Source organism: Garra rufa, chromosome 10 (genome assembly GCF_049309525.1).
Source record: "Garra rufa chromosome 10, GarRuf1.0, whole genome shotgun sequence".
Classification (NCBI taxonomy): Eukaryota; Metazoa; Chordata; class Actinopteri; order Cypriniformes; family Cyprinidae; genus Garra; species Garra rufa.
The window spans coordinates 40732433-40748481 of record NC_133370.1 but is presented as its reverse complement, the minus strand read 5'-3'; the positions used below and the strand labels follow the sequence as shown (position 1 = coordinate 40748481).

Here is a 16049-nt window from a genome sequence, read left to right as displayed (position 1 = left end):
TGTTCCAAACCTGTTTTATTTTCTTCTGTGGGACACAAAAGAATATATTTTTGACGAATATCCAAATGTTGTTTTGTTCTTTTTCCCACACAATGAAAATCAGTGGCAACCAAATCTGTTGGGTTGCCAGTGTTCTTCAAAATATATTTTTGTGCTCCGCAGTAGAATGAAAGTCAAACAGGTTTGATAATGAGGGGTGAGTAAACGTTGACAGGATTGTTTAAATTTTTGGCTACACCATGCATATGTATGGTTTTGTTAACCAGATTTCATCTGTCTGTTTCAGGTAGAGGGATTCCTGATGTGGCAGCTTAACTCAACATAAAACCAGAAAGCCCTTCTGTAAAACATGGTGAGAGAGGCTCTTGAAACTGATGAGTTTATCAGGCAACACTGCTGCCACTATGGAGCACTCTAACTAACGTGAACGTGATGGGGATGATGATATTACACATAGCAATGATGGAACAGCCGCATTGACACAGATTAACTGCACTCACTCTCAGTGCGCTGCTGCCAATCAGCATGCTGCGGATACTGTCGCTCAAATTTGGCCGCGTCTACCGATGTGGCAAGTTCCTCTTCATCGTAGCTCTTTTTGTTATCCTGCTGATGAACACTCACAACCTGTTCGCCTCTTTCCAGAGGAACGAGCTCACCGACCGGCGATTCGTTGGCCTTAACAAGTGTCCGGCCTGCTTCGGCACTAGCTGGTGCCGCAAGTTCATGAACGGCCAGGTGACCTTCGAGATGTGGGGTCGCCTGCGCTTCCTAGACTTTTTCAACGTAAAAAACGTTTATTTTGCTCAATACGGAGAACCCAGGGAAGGAACGCGCAGGGTCGTGCTCAAACGCCTGGGCTCCAACCAAGAGCTCGCAGAGATTGATCAGAAGATCTGCAAACGTGCCACTGGAAGACCTCGCTGTGATCTCATTCAGGGTATGTACAAAACGGAGTTCGCCCGACTTAACGGGGACGTAAGGCTGCTGACCCCAGAGGTGGTGGAGGGATGGTCGGATCTGGTGCACTGCCCCTCGCAGAGGCTTCTGGACCGTGTCGTCAGGAGGTACGCGGAGACCAAGGACTCTGGAAGCTTCCTGCTGAAGAACCTTAAGGACACAGAACGAATGCAGCTGTTGATGACGCTGGCGTTCAACCCTGAGCCGCTTGTGCTGCAGGTAATCACACACTAGCTGATAAAACATCTTCTTTAAATGCATTTTCAAGTTGCTGAATCCTTCTGTTGATGCTGAAGCACTGTGTCTGATGCCCGCTTGGAAGTTAAAGGGATTAACGGTGCATCTTTGCATATTTTAAGTTCTGCACAAGGCTGTGTAAATAATAGATACTTTGCGTCTGTCGGTGGTCACTTAGAGATTTCTCTGCTTTGGGCAACAGCGTGCTTGTCCTGAAGAATTCCTTCAGACATAAGTCATGGGCATTTGTTATTCCATAAACAAATTTTATAAAGTTTAGAAAAAGGGGTGGTGTATTGTTCTGGAGGTTTTTCTTTTTTTTTTTCTTGTCTAAAACATGTTTAGTGTGACAAACATTCTCAACTGAAGGGTGTGGAATTTTGATTAAAAAAATATGTATCTTTATATTAGGGCTGTGCGATACTGAATAAAAATGCGATATGCAGTACCTTGTTAAATAATGTGATATTCGATATGCGATATGATGGTACAAAATCAATGCAAATTATATCTAAAATATTTAAATATAAAAACTATGTTACGAATACATGTTTCACATTCTTTCTGGGAAAAGCAAGCATCACTACAACTTCTGAAAGTGACCAGCAGTGTTTTAGCATTACATAACAAGTATTGTCACAAATCTGAAAATGTAACTTCAACATCAATGTAAACAAACAAACAAACAAAAAATAATGCCATTTATGTTATATCAATGTTATATCTTATGTTTCTGCAACTTAATGCACTTAACTGCACTTTTATGTCAACCAAGTCCATTGCGTGCCCATTCTATTCTCTGCTATATATGCATCAACCTAAAAACCTCAAATTCTATGTGGCGGTTAGTTCTCAGCTGTGACAGAAATTAACCTTTTCCATGACAATTTTTAATGACAATTTTTTGTAACATTAAGTCATTTAATTGATAAATTTAGTTAGAATGTTGCCAGTCATATTAAATCAATATCAACAAAATTCATTTTTGCGCTGCAGAAGTTGCGCAGAAGCTGCATTACTAGGGCCGCCCCCTAATAGTCTACTAGAAAAGGCTTAGTTGATTGCAATTTTCGTTCATTGACCATTAAATGTGGCTTGTCATCTGAAACATGTAAGTAGTAGCATTGTTACATGGCCACTTGCTTAAACGCTAATCTGAAAAAATGTGCTATACAAGTGTTTCTGTGGAGTCTGAATAGTAGCGTGCTTACTGCGTGTCAGTTAACTTGGAGACACCGGTGCGATCATTTGCATTTAACTTAAAATACTCAGTCATTTTTGATCATACTGATAAAGAGTACTGCTGTGCATCTTTCGAATCTGTAAAAAGGTTTTCTTTCATTTGTGTGCACTTACATTAACAACAAAACATCATGCAAACTGGGTGTGCTTTCTGCCGTTTAGGTCTATGTGAACTTTTGTGAGTCAAAAAAAAAAAAAAGAACCGAAACAGACATGAAAAAAATATATAAACAGGAATTGAAATGTTTACTTTTAAACAAGCCAATTCAAATGGAAAACAAAAACAGATTTTGTAATCCATATGAAACGTGCACATCCACTGTGGAGATGACGAGAGTCAATGTTGTCGACTTGTCACTGCAGCCGAAAATACAGAAAACACTAGTTTATCAATAAATTATGATGTTAAGGCAGTTTCCTTGCTGTTCTGCGGTACACAGTGGCAAGTTTTATGCGTGCGCTTGAGCACTGATAGGCTATAGGCAATTAAAAGCTCTTTAATTATTGTGATTTGTATGGTTTATCAATATAAACGTGATTTGTCGACTAATCGCTTCAAAGGAACGACTGTTAGCCAATCAGAAAAATCTTTGGTCGGTTACACAAATGCAGCTCAGAGGTGGATTGAATGCATTTAAACTGCATTTACAATTGCATAAATGTAAATGTAACTTGGCCCTTTTTTTTTTCTTGCAGTTTGGGGGCATTCTAACTGATGCCAGATAATTTTATATCATGATTATTGGGACCAAAATGGTTATCAATATTACTACGGTATTGTTAAAAAGTACTAAAAGACACACTGTAATCATTTCACCAAGTTTTACATTAAAAAACAGTGAAAGTGACATACTCTAAAATGTCAGCGGGCACATCGCTAAAACAATGATTGAGATATTATCGCAGACAATTCATATCGTACGCCCCTATTTCCAATGTTTTTTTTTTTTTTCTTGTGTTTTCTTCCACAGCAATGAGAGTCCTTGACAGCTCTCTTTTTTGCACCCCTCGGTCCGGCATCGATTTTTAGACCCAGCTAATCTATTCCAATTTCTTTTGCGATTGACCCAGCTTGTCGAAGGCCTGGGCAAACAAAAGGACATCTCTGTGTGAGCAGCCAATATCCGTTCTCACCTCCCATCATTCACTCCATCTGCCACACCTCAAGCATTCTAGGTGATAAAGGCAATCTGATCTCTCTCCGGAGAGCGAGCCGCTCGATTTGATTAGCAACATACAGTTTAGCCCCCTTTTGCCCCTGCAACCTCTGCAGCGGTTCGGTCAACATAATCAAATGTCATTCGTTTGCTGTGGATGCGGTTAATGAATTGGCTCCTAATCCATAGATGCGATTAAGTGTGATCTTCACCAGCGCTTGCTGTTCCTTCCCTAGCTGAAAACATGATGTTAAAGCTAACAGATGCTTGTCCCTCCAGAATGCTCTAAATGATTCATCCCACTTCCTAAAGCTAAGAAAAGCCAGTTTTTCTAGTTTGCCAGAAGCTGTAGCAACCTTTTGCAGTTTTATAAGGCAGGCAAAATCTGCTTTCCAATTTTTTGACTTTGTTGGGAACCTGAGGCAGCTGCCTTGCTGTCAATCAATGTGAACGAAGGTGCCTCCAGAGCACTGTAATGTGACTTTTAACAGGGCTGGACAAAATGAAAGAAAAATGTGTTAACTTTAAACGATGCAACATGCGATACAATAGTCTTATAAGTATGTCCAATCAGTTTAAATTGTATTTAAAGTCACAAAGCAATTAAAGTAAAAGAAAATGTGAATTGTTCACAATAAGTAACATACCTTCAGAAATTAGAAGGTGTTTGCACAACAGTACAACTGAAAACAACAGAAAAAAAAAAAAAAAACGTTTTATATATATTTTGGCTTTTAATTTACATGCCAAAAGCCTTTTGTGGGGTTGAAAACTGGTTTCAAAGTGTACATTTTGGATAACGATAACTTTGTCTCCATGTGACCTGAAAAAACGTGAAATTATGAAAACAGTGAAGTCATGTGAATGTGTAATATGTGTTCAGTCTTGACAAACATAATACAGCTCTTAGTCATTTTCACGGATCCGCGTAAACAGGGATCGTTTTGACAGCTTTGTCATCTGTGCATGGAATCTTGGTATTTTCTATGAAAAAGAAGCATAATTTGTTTTAAAATGTTTATCCTGCCCAATGTTGTCCAATGAAACAATGTTCATATTAAAGGCTATGAAAAAAATAAATAAAAACTAGCACAGACTGATTCACTTTACAGTTACTGCTATCATATAACTTCAATAAGAAAAATTTGCATGCCCAGTCTGTTATTTACTGATTACATCGCCATAAACATTTTTTGAAATATTACATTTAAAAACATTTAATTATTTTCTGTAATAAATATATGTATTGGAGTGCAGTGTAATGAAAATTCTGGTAAAAAAAAAAAAGGAATTTTTTTTTTTTTTTTAATGATTTATTGTTTTAAGTCATTTAAAATTAATTTGTAAAATTTGTTGTAAGATATCAATGATGCTATTTAAAAAATAAAGGCAAAAAATAATCATATATATATGCCTTGCAAAAGTATTCATGCCCCTTCATTTTTTTTTTCACATTTTGTTAAGCATTATGTTAAACTGCTTTAAATTAGTTTTTCCCCACATCAATTTACACTCCATACACCATAATAATGATAAAGCAAAAACCAGATTTGCAAATTTTACAAATTTATTAAAAATTAAACACTGAAATAAGTATATTGCATAAGTATTCATACCCTTAACTCAGTACATAGTTGAAGCACCTTTACAGTCTCAAGTCTTTTTGGGTATGATGTGACAAGCTTTGCACATCTGCATTTGGCAATTATCTGTCATTCTTTGCCTCACCTTTTCACCTCTCAAGCTCTGTCAGCTTAGATGGGGGCTGGCAGACATTTAGAGTCCTAGTTGTTCCAATCGTCTTCCATTATGGATAATGGAGGCTACATGCTTCTGTGAACCTTCAATGCAGCAGATTTTTTTCTGAACTCTTCCCTAGATCATTGCCTTAAAGGAACCGTATGTAGGATTGTGGCCAAAACTGGTACTGCAATCACTTTCAAAATACTGTAGAATGGTGTATCCCCTCCCCCTCCCCCCCTGACTCGAGGTTGCCAGCTAAGCTACAGGAGTAGGCTGCAACAAGGAGCTTCCAATGGCAAGTGACGAGTCCTACACAGAAATTTGTTTTTCTTCTGTTAATTATGTTTATGCTTCACAAGAGATGTTTTGCGAAGTAATTATCTATCGCAAAAATTTACAGATGGAGATTAGCCAAATATTTCGTAAAGATGTACTGTAATACCACATTTCAGTCGGAACATAGATTGTTCTCATACCCTGCTAGTGGTGCGATATAAAGCTTTTTATGAACGCATTTAGCACGGCCGACCGTGGAAAATCCACTGTGTACGGAAGCAAAGTTAGCCAAACATAGATGAATCTTACCTGTCCAGGAGAAAATTACCAACGATGGCGTCTATCTTCAAATTCTTCTCTGTTTTCAGCCGTCTCCATCTTTCAAAGGCATATACAAATCCTTGTTTTATTTCCGACTTTGTCACGACGTATTTCGGATTCATAACGAGGTCTTTCAGGTTTCGTAACGTTATACATGTTTTATCCGACACGTTCGTATAGCTAGCTGCAGCTCTAACAGAGATGGCAACCCGGATCACAAAACTCTACTGACTTCGTGATTGGTAGATAGCTGGAGGGTGGAGCCTCAGACCAAAACACAAAATGACAACAATAACATCAGTTGAGGGCTGCAACTCTCACTTTTAAATGACAATATCCTGGCCGGACCACTGTTGTCAGTGATATAAGTATTTGAAATGAACATGATTTCTTAATGTCTAGTGACATGTTAGGGCCATTTTATAATTAACTGACATAAATTTCTTACATACGGTTCCTTTAACACAAGTCTGTCACTGAGCTCTACAGGCAGTTATCTTGACCTCAGGACTTGGTTTTTGCTCTGATATGCATTTTCAGCTGTTATACCTTTTCTGAGAGGTGTGTGCCTTTCTAAATCATACTCATTCAAATGAATTTGCCACAGTTAACTCCACTCGAAGTGTAGTAACATCTAGAAGCAATATGGATGCTCCTGAGCAGGGTTTCCGCGGGGTCTTAAAAAGTCTTAAAAAGTCTAAAATTTAAAAATCTAAATTTTAGGCCTTAAAAAGTCTTACATTTGCTGTTCTAGGTCTTAAATAATCTTACACAGGTCTTATTTTTCCAATGTCCATGTAACTCTACCGCTAATGCTCATTTAAATTATCTTTTTGTTGTTGTTGCTTGGTTGTTTTCATGGTGTTGTAGTTCTTTATTTCACTAGTCCAAATATAATTTGCTGTAACTACAAATGAGACCAACATGCAATAACCAGTCAGCTTTCTGATATTTGCGCAAGTCTCTCTCGGATTGTACCACAGAAGTAAAATCGATTTAACTTTTTAGCTATGGGTAAGTGCAAGTTTAGTGATACTTGGCTTGAAAAAACTGAATATAGGGCTTGGCTAAGGCCAGTTGCTAACAACTGAAGATTTTTTTCTCCCCCTGCAGAAGTTACTGCATCTTCAGACAGAATTGCAGTAGCAGAATACAGGTCGAACTACCTTTTTTCTGTATATAATGTTCTTAATAATAAATATAGGTCGAGCTAGCTGACCCCCAGCTTTCAAGATACTTTTAAAATGTTTGTTTTTTTTTACTTGCCGGACCGAACAAACAGCCTGATTAAAACTGAAACTCATTTTTGACAGCCATGAAATTGTTTACTTTTTACATTAAACACATTAAATATTACATACATGATATAATGTGTATATCCATTACAGGTTTAGGTCTTAAATTTCATATAAGGTGGTATTAAAAAGGTCTTAAAAAGTCTTAAATTTCACTTGTTCATATCTGCAGAAACCCTGCTGAGCTAAATTTCAAGTGTCCCAGAAAAGGGTATGAATACTTATGCAACGGGATATTTTCAGTTTTTTATTTTTAATAAATTTGCACAAATGTTAAAAACCTATTTTTTGCTTTGCCATTATGGAGTAGGGAGTGTAGATTGATGTGGGAAAAAAAAAAAGTAATTTTAAGTAGTTTAACATAAGGCAGCAACATAACAAAATGTGAAAAAAATGAAGGGGTTTGAATAATTTCGCATATATATATATATATATATATATATATTTATTTAGTAAAACAATAAAATTGGACAGGAAAAAATAGTAATATTAAATATCAAATTTTATTCAGTTTTACGCAACAGAATCATATTTTTAAAGGTGTATTCTTTTTTTTTATTATTTCAAATAATGCAGTCTTACAAAGCTATTATTATCAGAGCATGTGAAAAGAGTCTAGTGTCATTTTACCAGAGTTGCCCAGTACAACTGTACTTCACTATGTTACAGCACGGTAGCACTATTGCAAACAGGACCAAGTGTAACTACATAGAAATTTCCTGATGGTGCATTATAGAAGTGGATTTGCTTTTCCAGTGAGCATGAATGGTACATGAGTGGAGCATTCGCGTAGCCACGATAAACTCACATTTACTAGATTTCACCAGTGGTTGAGCTGCACACACAGTATTGTAGGCATCATAGGCAACAAAGGATACATCTAATCTGCATTCAAAGATGGAAGGCAACTTTGTAGACAGGTTTCTAAACCATTTGGACATGGTTTGTTGGCTTCCTTCCTCCATATTCTGCTTGCGAAGGCAGTTTTCCTTTCCCTTTTTTTTTTTTTTTTGACCGTAAAGGAGATACTAAGGTCTCTTGTAGTGGATATAAGGATTTCTGTATGTAGGAAAGCCGAATTTAGATTTTGTAATATGCTTGGTTTCCGTTTGCCCTGCAGGATGGATCTGGAGTTACTCAAGTTTAGATTTTTGTGGTCTGTGTATTTTTAGGTTTGCCTTAAAAAAAAAAGAAAGGACTAATTTGTTGTGTTAGGAGTTGATGGGAGTGCTGCGCTCAAGGGGGAAAAGAGCCTATGGAGCCGGAGACGAGCAGGACGGTGAGAGGATTACAAAATCAGCGTGTGACAAGAATTCAGATGTCCCTTCCTGTAGATGTTTTGGTTTTTGTTCACTGGCATTTTTACTGCTATTTCTAGCCGTAAAGGTCAGAAACACAATTTGTTCCCCTTAGCCTGGTATTGTGTCAGATTGTTGTGAAATATGTGTCCTCTGGAAAAAAGCTGCTGCGCTTGACTTTGTGCTTGCATTACTCGTGCCTCCTTCCTACCATTGAGAACGGAGGCCCATCTGCTCGGCGAGGCTGAGAATAGCACAGGCAGAGCCCTGAGGGTCACGTCCATCACGCCATTAATCTTGCACACAGCCCAGTGTGCGCGGTGTGCGCCTCCTCTCCCTTCACCTGACAATGAGGTTATTATGAGGTTGCCATGCCCGAAGCACCTTTCTAAACAGTCCCAGAGCTGACAGGAGTCAACTGCTGTTTGTGTGTAAGGCTTTCACAAACAAGACTGAGCACAGCAAGGTTGTTATCAAGGACATGCCTATTATTTAGTGCTTGAACTCTCCTCCCGTTGAAGAAATTTATCCAGATAGGTCCGGTAGTACTCTTTAAAATTTTTTTAAAGCAACTCCCGTAGTGAGTTTTAATCAAAAAGTTCTCTCAGGTTTTTAAAGTATAATGCCCTAATAAAATGTGAGGTCATAAAAAGTTATAATTACCGTTTTATATCTTAAATAGTACAAAAATGTCTGTTTCATTCTTTGCAGACATCTTACATTTGATGGAAAAGAGACAGACGATGATTAAGGAACATTAATACCTGAAAATTAAAGGGATAGTTCACCTAAATATGAAATTCTGTCATCATTTTCTCACCCTGTTGTTACAAATCTGTATGAATTTCTTTGTTCTGCTGAACACAAGAAGGTATTTTGAAGACGTTGGTAACCAAACAGTTTCTTATCCCCACTTCAATAGTTTGGGGAAAAAATACTGTTGTCAAAAATATCGATAAATATCGATACTGAAATATCTGAACGATACCAATACTAATTTCCCGAAGTATCGATACTAGCCGAGCTGTCACTTTCACTTTTTCCACATAGGCAAGTTGACAAACACCACACGTGACCGCAGTGCCTGTCTCGTCTCATTCAAGCGTGAGGCGAATGGAAAAGGCGAGTGCGGCACCCCGCGACCGACTTTGTTTGATAAAGAACACAGCAGGAGTGCTATCTGGAAATATTTTGGATATGAAACAAATGAACATGGAAAGCCGAAGTACACAAGCAAGCCAATATGTAAAGGTTGCTACAGAGCAGTGCTAACAAAAGGCGCTAACACCACTAATTTCGCAAAGCACCTGAAAGACAGACACCCAGATCTATATAAAGAAGAACTGTTCTCATTTTAACATGACCGAATCATTAAATAAGATTGCCTTTTATTGTTGCTGATATGAGAGTTGTCCCGTTTTTTTTTTTTTTTTTTTTACCGTAGTTTAATATAATCAGATTGAGGAATCTTAGACGAGTAAATACTTTAACTGCGGTCAAATGTAAATTATTTAACTTTATTTCAAAAAATCATTACTTAAATTCTACAATTTGTCTTAATGTCAATCCAGTGAGCAACTGAGCATTGTGTGCGATGCACGCTTGTTTGCTTGTGTGGATCGTTGATTATGAATCCGACATTAAAATATGTTCATCAAATAATGTTAATCTATTAACCAGCATTTATGAACGATGAGCAATGCATTTGTTACAGAATATTTGAATCTTTGATAACCATAGGTAATAAAAATACAACGGATCATGTTAGCTCTGGTCCAATAAAAAATATTAACAGATATAACTTTGGATTTTAATTAGTTAATGTAGTAGTAAATTATAGTTTAAATTAACTGTTAACTAAGATTAATAAATGTTTTGGAAGTATTTTTTCATTGTTTATTCATGTTAACTAATGTTAACAAATATCTTTTACCATTAACTTAAGTTCTAAGATTAGTTAGTTCAGTTAATTTTAAAAGTGTGGTCTGAAAAAAAAAAAAAAGTTTACGACCTACACTACCAGTTGTATTTAAACAGCAAATAAAGCATGAAGCTCAAACTCAAATGAAGTTAAGAAGCTGAACAGGGCTGTATCAGTGTACATATGCATATACTTTATTGTCATGTTCTAGACTATATTTATCTTTAAATTAAAAAAGAAATTTACCTCCTTAATATTGTGTCGAAAATAGTATAGAATATCGATATTTTTCAAGGTATCGTATCGAAGTTAGAAATTCCAGTATCGTGACAACACTAGTATCCTGGAAATCCAGAGGTCTCGCGAGAGCACAATTTGAATTGTCTCTGCAAGACACTCTGGCATCGAGCAATGATGCACGTTACTGCATTACGTAAGCAGTTCTGGGAACCAATCAAATCGGTGTATCTGATGTAGGCGGGCCAGAGGCGAGCTAAGCTGATGACGACATCGCTGCGATGTCCGGAATCATTTAGTAAACATTGAAAGATGGCTACAGATGAACACCAGGCTTTGGCTGCTACAATGAACGAGTTAGACTTGGCTTTTCATATAAAAGAGGAACAGAAAACCACGCTCGAATCATTCCTTTGCAAGAAGGACGTTTTTGCTGTTTTGCCGACTGGATACGGCAAGCGTTTAATCTATCAGTTAGCTCCGCTGGTAGCTAAGCGTATGGGGATAAGTGAAAGCTTAGTGATTGGTTGTGGAGTTATCCAGTTGCGTGCAGTGAGAGTTTCAAATGCATGCTTGGTGCCGCCCCTGGAGTTAGGCCCTTTTCATTGCTCGATGCCAGACCCTTAATCTTAATAGATTAGGCTCTGGATTTTTTCCAGGCTAACTGTTTGGTTACCAACATTCAAAATATGTTTTTATGCTCAACAAAAGTTAGAAATTCATACAGGTTTGGAAAAACTTGAGGTTGAGTAAATGGCAGAATTACATTTTTTTTGGTGAACTATCCCTTTAAGGGAAGTCTGAGTAGAATATGAAGCAGAGCAACAAATTTCAGTATGCAAAATATTTAATATGCACTACCGTTCAAAAGAATAAAAAAAAAGTCTATGTTCACCAAGGCTGCATTTATTTAATTAAAATACAGTAACTACAATATAGTTATTGATTTTAACTGTTTAAAATATACTAAAATATTACTGTGCAGGCAAAGCTGCAAATATATTTTTTTTCAGCAGCAATAACTCCAGTGATGTATGATCTTTTGGAAATTATTCTAATATGCTAATTTGATGCTCAAAAAAGCACATATTGCTTTAAAAAACATTGTACCAGTTCACTTCCAGAACAAAAATTTACAGATAATTTGCTCACCCTCTTTTCATCCAAGATGTTCATGTCTTTTTTTGTTCAGTCTAAAAGTTGTTTTTTGAGGCAGCCATTTCAGGATTTCTCTCCATATAGCAGACTTTAATGGTGCCTGTGAGTTTGAACTTCCAAAATGCATTTTAAATTCAGCTTCAAAGGGCTCTAAACGATCCAAGCCAAGGGAACAGTCTTATCTACAGAACTAGTCTTATCTAGCTAAATAATTGATTATTTTCAAAAAAAAAAAAAAAAAAAATTACAATTTATATACATTTTGACCTCAAATGCTCTTTTTGTCTAGCTCTGCATGAACTCTGTGCATTCAGGTTCAATACATTTAGATTATGTCGAAAAACTCCTATCTCATTTTCCTCTAACTCCAAAATCACCCTACATCGCTGGAGAAGTACTGACCAAGTGTTTACAAAACGAACGCTCAAGGAGGGTCAAACACACTTTACAAAAAGAAGTAAAACAGCGATTTTGAATTTTGATGAGAAAATGAGATGGAAGTTTTTCAACATATCCTAACTGTCTTGAACTGGAATGCACAGCTTGAGCATGAGCATTTGTGGTTAAAAAGTAAATAAATTGTCAATGTTATTTTAGAAAATAACCAATCGTTTAGAGCCCTTTGAAGCTGCATTTAAACATTTTGCATTTTGGAAGTTCAAACTCGAACACCATAGAAGTCCACTATATGGAGAACATTCCTGAATTTTTGTCATCAAAAAACGTAATTTCTTTACGACTGAGGAAAGAAAGACATGAACATCTTGGATGACAAGGAGGTAAGTAAACTATCTGTCAATTCTTGTTCTAGAAGTGAACTTCTCTTTTAGTATTATTATTTTCTGTGTACAGCACAACACATTTTGTTCAGGATTCTTCAGTGAATAGAAAGTTTAAAAGAACAGCATTTATTTGAAATAGAAATCTTTTGTAATGCCTTTACTGCCACTTTTGATCAATTTAATGCTTCCTTGTTGAAAGTATTGATTTCTTGAATAAATAATTTATTCTAAAATACTAGCAATTAAAATGACAAAAAGAGCAGCTGGATTTGGCATTTTAATTGAACTATGTAAATATGTGTATTAAAAATTAATTAATCCTACACGTTCTAGTTGACAGCTCTTTAAAAATGTTTATTTTTCCAGTCTTAATTATAAATTGTGTAAGTCTCAGAATAGTGTTTTTTTCTTTTTTGCTGACAGCTGCCTTCCTTCTGTATTCTGTATTTCCTTCCTCTAGCTGCAGCTGACAGGTATGTTGCATCATGTGTTGTGCTGGTGTGAATTTACTTTTTGTTCATTCGAGTCTGAATTAAGTAATAAAATCTATGGTGCAAGACATTCTGGATGATTTACAAGCAGAAATATGCTGCATTTTTACATTTTGTGTTAAAGTGTATGCATAAATGTGCTGCCTGAGCTATAAAGTTGTCTACATAGTCTTTTTAGCACTAGGCAGCTATGGAGTTACAGAGTTTTGCACATACAAGGTTACTGTTTTTATCACACTTAATAGGCTAATGATTGCATTTTGTTTAGTTGTGGCTGGGAATTGAAAAAAAAATGCAGGCTGGTTTTAAACCACCATTACCCACATGAGCATCAGTATGCTCTATTATGGCTCCAACATCCCCGTATTTTCAAAATAGCACTGCTGTATTATTTTACAGTTTGTCACTTAGGGCACAGCCATCTGTGCAGAGTTGATATTCCCTTCTCTCACTTCAGCACCAGTTTGACAGACTCTATAATTGCAGAGAGTGTGAGCAAACTGTAGACTTGGGAGCTTCGCCACCCAAATGGAAGTTGCCTTTCTTTATTAGCTGTCAAGTAGATGTGTTTGTATTTAAAGAAACTTTTGTACAAATATTACAGAAACAGTCTTTCTGATACTACCAAGTCTCTTGGTGATTGGCAATCTCACAAACTCGCAGTTTCTGGAATTGGCCCTATCAAGGTTGGAACCAGGTTTTGGGTTTCATGGCCAGATCTCATTAAGCTGCCACTACACTAACTAGGGTTGGATTGATACCAACGTTTTAGCGTCGACACAATGCCAGACTCTTGGTATCGATACTGAATTGGTACCTCGACATAACCAGATGGTCAACCATTAAATATATGATTGCAATTAGGGATGCACCGAATGTTCGGCAACCAAAATTCATAAGCAAATAAGCTGAATAAATTATACCGAACAATGATGTGACGCCATCAAATAGAGGTGCACACTAATGCAGCAAACGTGTCGGCAGTGTGGAAGCATTTAAAATTGTCAGAGAAAGACACAAAAATCATTACAAGCACCGACAACGAGAGACTGTTTAGAACCGCAACGTATGTCTTCGATGAGAAGAGAAAGGGGTGGTTGTTGCTGGTTAGTGTATGATGACTGAAATCACGAAATGGCCTTAAACCATAAGTAAATAAACTACAGAACATTATGTTGTCTAATACACGCTCAAATTGTATGTATTCTAACAGCGCTGCACAAGCTTGTTAGCCAGGGTTCAAAGTCCAAAGCGCGAAGAAAATCTGCGGCTGAAACAGCGTAATGAGAATCATTCATAAATCTGCTGCTGTCAGCAAAAAGTTGTACTGAGGTCTTCTTGTGGGTTTCCGCCAAAATGAAAGTCAACATTCATAAATTCATAAATCACTTTTACTGTTGTTCTGTAAAATAAAATAAAAAAGTAAGACAAACATAATAACAGTCATGATAACAGCTAGGGATGCACGATATTTATCGGACAGATAAATTATCGACCGATATGGGTAAAAATTATGTCATTTTTTTATTGCTCCGATAAATAAATGAAATCCGATCCGATAAAGTACTCTTGCTGGTAAATCAATCAATCAGTCTGGTTTATCTGAGATTCATCTGCTTTCCGAGTGCAAGTGACTGCAGCTGTAAACTGCAGTGACTCTCGGACTTTGTCGCGTGTAATACGTCACATCATCTGTGTCGTCATCATCGTCTTCGCCGGTCTGGAAGTTTTTTGCGGTGGCAGAGGAGGACGATGCTGTTGCTATTTGCAACACATGTTTAGCAAGGATTCTGAGAGGAGGTAAAAAGCCGTCAAGTTTTAACACAACAAATCTCACTTCAGAGGTCGTCATCGCGGTGAATCTGTTTTAGGGGCCGTTCACATGGCAACCATGACCTGCGCTCTCCATAAAGACGCGGAAGTTTCAGCAAAGGATAAATGGATTTTCAGCATTAAAAATCGCTTGCAGTAGCTCTGTTATTAAGTTTATTTAAAAATGGTTATTCCTGTACAGCTATGATAAGCTGTTTCTCCACCTTGGCAGTGCTTTCAATGTTATTAAGGGAACGGGTGAAGCTGATTGGTTGGTTCATGTCACATGACCTGCGTTGTGCTTGCGGCATTCTGAAAAGTTGATGTTTTTATCTTGATTCTGATGTTTTATTCCCCGCCTTATACGATTTGGTTGCTGCACACATTCATAATATGATCAATAAGAAGCTTTAACGGACATTTGGACATCTGACGTTACTCTATGACAGGGCTATTCAATTGGCGGCCCGCGGGCCCAATGCGGCCCGCCAATCATCTCCGTCCGGCCCGAGGGAGCAGCAGGTGGCTTGAATGGTTTTTGCACTAATTAGTTTGTCCACTAGGCGGCGGGCCAGCCAAAAAAGAAAAGCTAGAGAGCCAAGAACAACAACAATCTACCGGAGATCGCAACATCAATAGACGGCAGATTTGACAAGCACTTGTAGGGCTCCAGACTGCGACCAAATGGTCGCATTTTTTCTGCCGGTGCGACTAAATTTTGTGAGCGGTCGCAATGGCGCGACCACCGCGTTATTCAACTCATACGCGCTGCTATTTCGGTTTCATATGAGAAACATTAAACGGCAAACAAAGCGAAAGAGAAACCAAAGCGCGCCACGTTTGAGCTGCGCAGCGCGGACCGTTTATCAGCTCGGACCGCAACGCAAAAACACTTGTCCAAACTCAGAACAGCCTCGGGAACCAAAGTTGATTTCGCGACACTGTTACTGCACAGTGCTGCGAGATCCAGTGAAAAGTGTTTGATTTCGCCTAGAATGAATTAAGGTTGCTGAAAGATCAGTGAGAATCATTCAAATTCTGCTCAGAATTCTGTTATTAACAGCGCTGATGTAGGTCAAACAACCAGAAGTCACACCAACTTAAGCAAAGTCGAATGTT

At 37.5% G+C, this 16049-nt stretch overlaps 1 protein-coding gene across 1 annotated transcript in view; it reads left to right on the top strand.

Annotated features, from left to right (window-relative positions):
• Positions 1 to 337: 337 nt before the first annotated feature.
• dipk2aa (divergent protein kinase domain 2Aa) overlaps positions 338 to 16049 on the top strand; it is a 36151-nt gene continuing 20439 nt past the window's right edge. The window contains exon 1 of the mRNA XM_073849832.1: positions 338 to 1179. Within this exon, the coding sequence (XP_073705933.1) occupies positions 526 to 1179 (654 nt within the window). The 5' untranslated portion in view covers positions 338 to 525. The remainder of the gene's footprint in view (positions 1180 to 16049) is intronic.